At 50.0% G+C, this 6,792-nt stretch overlaps 1 protein-coding gene across 1 annotated transcript; it reads right to left on the bottom strand.

The window, feature by feature from the left end:
* Positions 1 to 456: 456 nt before the first annotated feature.
* Positions 457 to 2,727, bottom strand: lingo3b (leucine rich repeat and Ig domain containing 3b; the record flags this gene model as incomplete). The annotated part of the gene is made up of 2 exons (XM_080836820.1): positions 457 to 1,836; positions 2,227 to 2,727. 2 exons carry the CDS (start codon positions 2,725 to 2,727, stop codon positions 457 to 459), a joined length of 1,881 nt encoding a protein of 626 aa, XP_080692946.1.
* Between the last annotated feature and the right edge of the window lie 4,065 nt (positions 2,728 to 6,792).

The raw sequence follows: 6,792 nt of genomic DNA, 5'->3' as shown, positions 1-6,792 counted from the left end.
TCCTTGCCTGATGATAAAAAAGTGATAGATGGAGAGGGACAAGGCTGCCAACGCCTCACAGCACCACAAAGCAGAGATCGAAAGATAACCAAGATGTTCCTGTCTTTCACTTTGTTTTAAATTAAAAGTCTTTATCCCAAAGAATGGCAAGCCTACACTCAGGGGGCTGTAGAGAGTAAAAGGCAGTGTGGCGTTATCGCCGTGTTAAATCTGCGGTCATACCACAAGCTGAGAAGGAATGAATCAAACCAAGAGGCAGTGAGATCAAGGTCATCTACCCAATATATATATATATCTTACCAATCCGCCACAGAAGAAAGAAAGTCTGAATCAAGATTTCACTTCATTTGTTTCTCTCTCTTTCTTTTGTTCTTTTTTTCCCCTCTCTGAGCGCTGTGTGTGATTGTGTGTTGGGTGTCTTCAGGTCTCTCCTGCAGAGCCCCTGGCTGCGTTGTTTCATATCATTTTCATGTTGAACTTGCGAGCCCCTCCCGTGGTCGCACTAGAGACGCCGCCGTCACCTTTACGGAAGGAGTACTCCACGGTGAAGTTGTTCCTGCGCTGGCCCTTGCCTCGGCTCCACGCAAACAGTAGCAGGAAGCAGAAGAGCACCACGCCCAGGAAAGTGATGCAGCCCATGGCCGTGGACACCAGGATCGTGGTGAGGTCCAGCGTGAACTTAAGGAAGACGCGCGTGCCATTGAAGTTGGTGTCGTTGAGATCCCCGCTGTAGTAGAGTGAGCGGTTGGCGAAGAGCGCCGCGTCCAGCGCCGGCATCCCGCCCAGGCCTCCGCCACGCACCGTCAGCGTGGCGAAGTAGGTGTCATTGCCTCCAGCGTTGCTGGCAATGCAGATGTAGGTACCGCTGTCGGTCACCTGTGTGTAGCGGATCTCCAGTGTGCCGCCGGGCAGCACGACGATGCGGCTGGCGCCACCACCAGCACCGGTCTTGGGTGTGATGCGTCTGCGCTGTGGAGAGATCCATACGATGGCGGGTGCAGGCTCGCCCTCAGCGCGGCACAGGAAGGACACAGGCTGGCCCTCGCGAGCCGTCACCTGCTGCAGCTTGCGGTTGCGGATGCGTGGCTTCTGGCATGTGAAGTAGTCGAACAGCGCAGAGTCGGCGAAGCTGCCCAGAGCTGTGCCTCGCACTTCGGCAGGGCCCGCGCACACTGGCCCCCGCCCGTCAAAATTGAGCGTGCGCCGCCGCTGCAAGATCCACAGCAGCCGGCAGTCACACGCTAGTGGGTTACCGTCCACACGTAGCGTTTCCAGGCTGTTCACCGAGTGGAAGGAGCCCTCCTCCAGTGTGACCAGCTCGTTGGCAGACAGGTTGAGTAGCCGCAGCTGCCGCAGCCCGGCCAGTGCGTGCGGCTCCACCGCGAGCAACCCCGTGCTCACCATGTGCAGCTCCTTGAGGCGCAGCAGCTCGCGGAAGGCCCAGGGCTCCAGCGTCTGGATGGGGTTGTAGGAGAGGTTGAGGGAGGTGAGGTGGGCCATGTTGCGGAAGGATGCGGAGGGCACAGAGGTGATGTTGGTGTTGGTGATAGACAGCCAGGACAGGTTGAGGCCCTGGAAGCTGAGGGGGGAGATGTACTCCAGGTAGGGCCAGCTGTCGATCTCCAGGCCGCGGAGGGCCGACAGCTTGCGGAAGTTCTGGTCCTCCAGTGCCGTGATGCTCAGGTGGCGCAGGCGCAGGGTCACCAGGTTACGGAGGTAGGAGAGCGTCTGGCCGGAGATGGATGTTAGGTTGCACCTGGCGATAGTCAGGTCCTCCAGAGCCAGCAGACCAGTGAATGCTTTATGCGAGATGTAGACCAAGTCATTGTCACCCACCTGACATAAAACAGAGGAAAATGTAAACGAGATAACAGACTTAGAATAAGGTGGGATAATGAGATTTGAGTATATATTGTATGATATATCCTGGTGTACAGGCAAGTCAATGCCCACCCACTTCAGATTAGAGAATCTACCAGCTACCATAAATAAATAAATTTAAATAAATACATTATTCATTGACTTACGTAACACAACACACATGTCTGAGCAACTATTGATTTTGTATTTAATTCATACAGTTCTGTATATAAATTCACTGAGCACATTTCACACTGTTATTGTTTATATTATGTCTTACCACTGCCATTTATGCATTCACCTATCCATGCACTCATCCATCCATCCATACATCCATCCACCCATCCCTCCATGTCCTCCACCCACCTCAAGGGTGCGTAGGCTGCGCAGGTCCTGAAAGGTGTAGTCCAGCAAGATGACGATCTTGTTCTCGCTCAGGTCCAGCATGGTGAGGTTGCCCAGCTTGGCAAAGGCTCCCATCGGCACCAGCTTGAGCTGGTTGGCGCGAAGCCGCAGCACATGCAGGCTCTGCAGGCTGGCGAAGGCGTTGGGCTCCAGTGTGGAGATCAGGTTCTCGCTCAGGTCCAGCTCCTCCAGCCGCGGGTACGGTGCCAGCTCACCCGGTGCCACCCAGCGCAGACGGTTGCGGCTGAGGTCCAGCAGGCGGGTCTCTGTGGGGATCCCCTCAGGCACGCCGGTCAGGCGCCTGCGTTGGCACGAGACGGAGCGCAGCTGGGCCACGCAGTCGCAGCGGGGCGGGCATCCCTGGCACGAGGCGGCGGAGGCCAGCAGCAGCAGTAGCGATGGGAGAAGGGTCGCCGCCAACGCCGCTGCGGACGCAGACGGACGCTGTGCCAGCTTCGCCATCCCTCACAGCCACTGCTCAGTGCCCACTCACTCAGAGCGGATCACTGCACCACTGACCTGAGACAGAGAGTGGGAGAGAGAGGAGGGAGAGGGGAAGTTAAAACGAGGGAGTGAGAGATGGAACACGTAAAAACCTTGCATTAGCTACTAAAGTAGCACATTAAATCACCAGTTTATATAAAAACATATATATATATATATATATATATATATATATATATATAAGCAACTGTATTAAACATTCAGTGTCAAAGGGATAGAGTGTAGAGAGAGTGAGGGAGAGAGAGGAGAAGTAGAGGGGGATGGGGATTGTGAGAGAAAGAGGGACCGGAGAAGGAGGAAAGAGTGGAGAGAAACAGTAGAGATGATAGAAAGATGGAGGGGAAAAGAGAGCAATGGAGGGACCAAGGGGGAGGGGAAAAAGGAACACGTACGCAGAACATGTAGGAGAACGGTTATGTTCAGGGAGAGAGAACGGAGTGGAAAGGGTTAATGCAGGGAGAGGGAGATGGGGGAGGGGAAGAGAAGAGTAGAATAGAACAGAGAGGAAAAAAACACCATTTGAACATCTGTGCTCCAGGAGAATGAACATGTTCTTGCAACATCAAACTCACTTGTCAAGGTTATGAAACTATGCAGCGTTATGTGCAATAAATCACATTCACACGTCCATCTATTTCTTCCATAAAACCCACTCACGTGTGACTGTAACCAATAAAACAGAGCGATGCCCTTAAGCGAATGTGCATCATTGTGAATGTTTGCGCCATCGGCACGTCACAGTCGTGAGTTATTTGTGGGCAGTGATGATGCGTTTTCTGTGCCGTGTGTTACCTTTGCACCTTACCACAAACAAAACCCAATGAGCTGATTCAAGGAGACAGGACACTTTTGCCTGGAAACCATTCCTGAAATACATTAGAAATGTGTGGAGAGTGGCATTTGTGTGTGTGTGTGTGTGTGTGTGTGTGTGTGTTTGTGTGTGTGTTTGTGCACGTGCTATTGTGTGTGTGGTTGTGTTTATGTGTAATTAAATGTGCATTTGCGTTGGGGTGTGTATGCCTGCATATGCGCATTTGTGTTTGTGTATGTGTGTGTGTGTAGGTATCAGTGTCAGCACTAAAGCAGCAATAACACACACTGATGCAGCCTTCACCCACTCCCCCTCCTCAAACAAACACAAACACACCCACACACACGCACAGAGCTTTCACCATGTTGAGCCAGGCACAGTACTGCTGACTCTGTTATGTAACGACAACGAAGGTGCATGCGAGATGGGAGTAAAGTCAGACCAGCAAGCAGAAGCAACATGACACTCTTTACCTCCAATCACCCATCACAGAGTTCACAAGGTCCTTCACTTAACCAGCCGCTAATGAGCATCTGAGGAAAACTTCTAAAATGTGAGCTTCCGATACCAAGAGAGATTCAAGAGCACTCGTCACAGCTTATTTCAGGATGAATCTCGGCCTCTGTTGCCCTCAGGGTCCTTCTACTGCCATGGGGTCGTCTGATTTGAACAATCAATGAAAATGAACAAAGGCGGCGAGAGGCCTTCCATCATAATCCATCCGGGCCAATCATATACAACCACTCACCTACCCAATGCCTACATGTTTGCACTGCCCAAACCCCTGTCTCCCTTTCATCGGAATCTAATCTGGCAGTGTCAGGTTTTTGAGGTTCTGTTCAGAGCAAGTTCGGTTCCCACAGAGACCTGAGAAAGGAAGGAACTAGGAATACTGTGTTTCTGCTGGAGTCATCCATCTCTGAACACGCACCATCACCAGAGGCTTCAGCAAGCTGGCTGCCTACTGTTGCCAGTAATGAATGTCTCTCCAGAAGAGTGGAGTGGAGTTTTTAGGTCAGAGCTAGAATGATAATGCAGATATGTGAATGATTTCATTACAGGGGATTCAAACTGCTTATGCTGGGCATGAGTCACACACCTCGGGCTGAACTTTCAGCCGAGGGGAGGATCTCATCTGGGCACACGGCCCAGACCACAGCTGAGGCCGGGTCAGATCAGGCCCAGCTCTGGCGCAGACGAGGCCCAGGACCAGAAGGGTTCTGGAGTCAGCTGTCGTCAGGGGGGGTTAAGAGATTCATCAGCTGGCTTTGGTGGTTAGAATCATTTAATTGGGTCAGTATAGAGGCAGCTGAGTGATGCGGTGCTTGGTTTGCTCTGGCAGTCGGAATACAGGATGAGTCACTTTATATCTAACCATCTATCTCTCTCTTTCTCTCTCTCTCTCTCCACACTCTCTTGATTTATCTATCTCTTTCTCTCACACACAGACACTCTTGATATATCTATCTCTTTCTCTCACACACCGACACTCTTGATATATCTATCTCTTTCTCTCTCTCACACACTCCTGATATATTTATCTCTTTCTCTCTCACACACACACACACACAAACACATACTCTTTCGATTGTTCTATCTCTCCCTGTAACTCTCACCCTATGTATATGCCTTTCTCTCGATCCTACTCACACACATACTCTCTCCATTTGATCATTCTTTTTATCTTGCTTCCCACTCTGCTTCATTCTCAGTCTGGTTGCTACGGCAGAGCTGTGCCAGTCATCCGAGAGTGCATCTGGGCGACGCAGGGTAACCAAACTCACAGGGGAGGTTCCTCTCAGACTAGGATCCCTGTAGGGAAGTAGCTGGGAGCTTAATTAAGGTATTAAGACAGAGGGAAAAACTGTTCTAACACAAAAAGTGGTAATTGCTCCCAAAGCCATTTGTCAGTGGGAAAGAATGAAATGAGGTCTGACCCTGCATGATTCTCACCAGCGCGCTAACAGAGAGCAAATTGAATTTGTGGGGGGCGACGGCCATCAGTAATTGGGATATGCAGGAGGAGTACATGGTCATTGATCAGCAAATTCCCCTCGTTTGTCTGGAAGTAGCTCAAGAGCTTTCAAGGGCAAGCCTTTAAAGTTTCTCATTGAGTTCAAATCTGTTTTCCCCAACAGTGTTGGTAAGTCTGGAAAGATCCACTTGTTGCAGCTGCTTTGGTTTTTATAAATGTTTCATCCTAAAAAGATTATTTACTTGAATGCATAACAGCACTTTTGAATTATTAACTGTTATGTGCTAATCACATTCCTTAGATCTGGTGAAATGTTTTTAATTAACACAGCATTATGTATGAATTCATGAAGTCAGTCAAGTCTTAAATGTTTTCTTCAAGTTATATATTTCCAGTGTGTATGGCAGCACTAAAACCACTCTGGGGGTTCAGATTTCTACACTGTTTCTACATTTATGCTTCTTGAGGTTAACATGTACACTTCACAAGGTTGTCATGAGCACTTAAACTTTACTGTGTGACTAGCTGAATGATTTTGCCCTCTCTGATGTTTTATGTGCTGTGAACATTCAAGGTTTGCTAACTATCAGCTAAACGGTCTGGTGTCATCTCATATGCACACCCTCACACACAGGCAGGGGCTGAAGGGGGATTTCAAGGAGAAATATGTAAAACATTTACAATTTTCTAATTTACTTAATCTTGCTAATTAAGTTCCTTCTTTTTATCCAAGATTCTTCCAACCGCAACAAACCTGCCAACACTCAACTCTCCCCTACACACACACACTCCCTCTCTCTCTCTCCCTGACAGAGGCAGTGTTGTGTCCTCAGTTCCGCAGCCGTGAGGCCAGAGAGGAGAGCAGAGCCCTCAGTAAATACATGTTGTCAAAATACAGAGTGCACCACCACTGCTGTAGCTGCTGCTGCTGTTGGCGTTCTACTCATCCGTTAGAGCCACTCATACCAGCTCCAGGCGAGTCTTTGTCACCTCCCACCCTCCCCTTCCACCAGGGGGACTCCGTGTGTGTCTTATCCCACAGAGAGTCACTCTGGCCTGGGGGGAAATCAGCGTGGCCTGGCCAGGTAGGAAGAATGATAAGCCGGGGATTATGCAGCCACCCAGTCATTCGCCCTCAGACCAGAGGTTATGGATTCTGACAAAGCTGGCAGTTTTTTACCCTCACAGTGCGAACAGGAGAGCAGGCGGTGAGGATTGAGAGAGAGGAAGAGGGAGA

The sequence above is a fragment of the Sprattus sprattus genome, assembly GCF_963457725.1.
Source record: "Sprattus sprattus genome assembly, chromosome: 4".
Lineage (NCBI taxonomy): Eukaryota > Metazoa > Chordata > Actinopteri > Clupeiformes > Clupeidae > Sprattus > Sprattus sprattus.
This window is presented reverse-complemented; position numbering and strand designations above follow the sequence as displayed.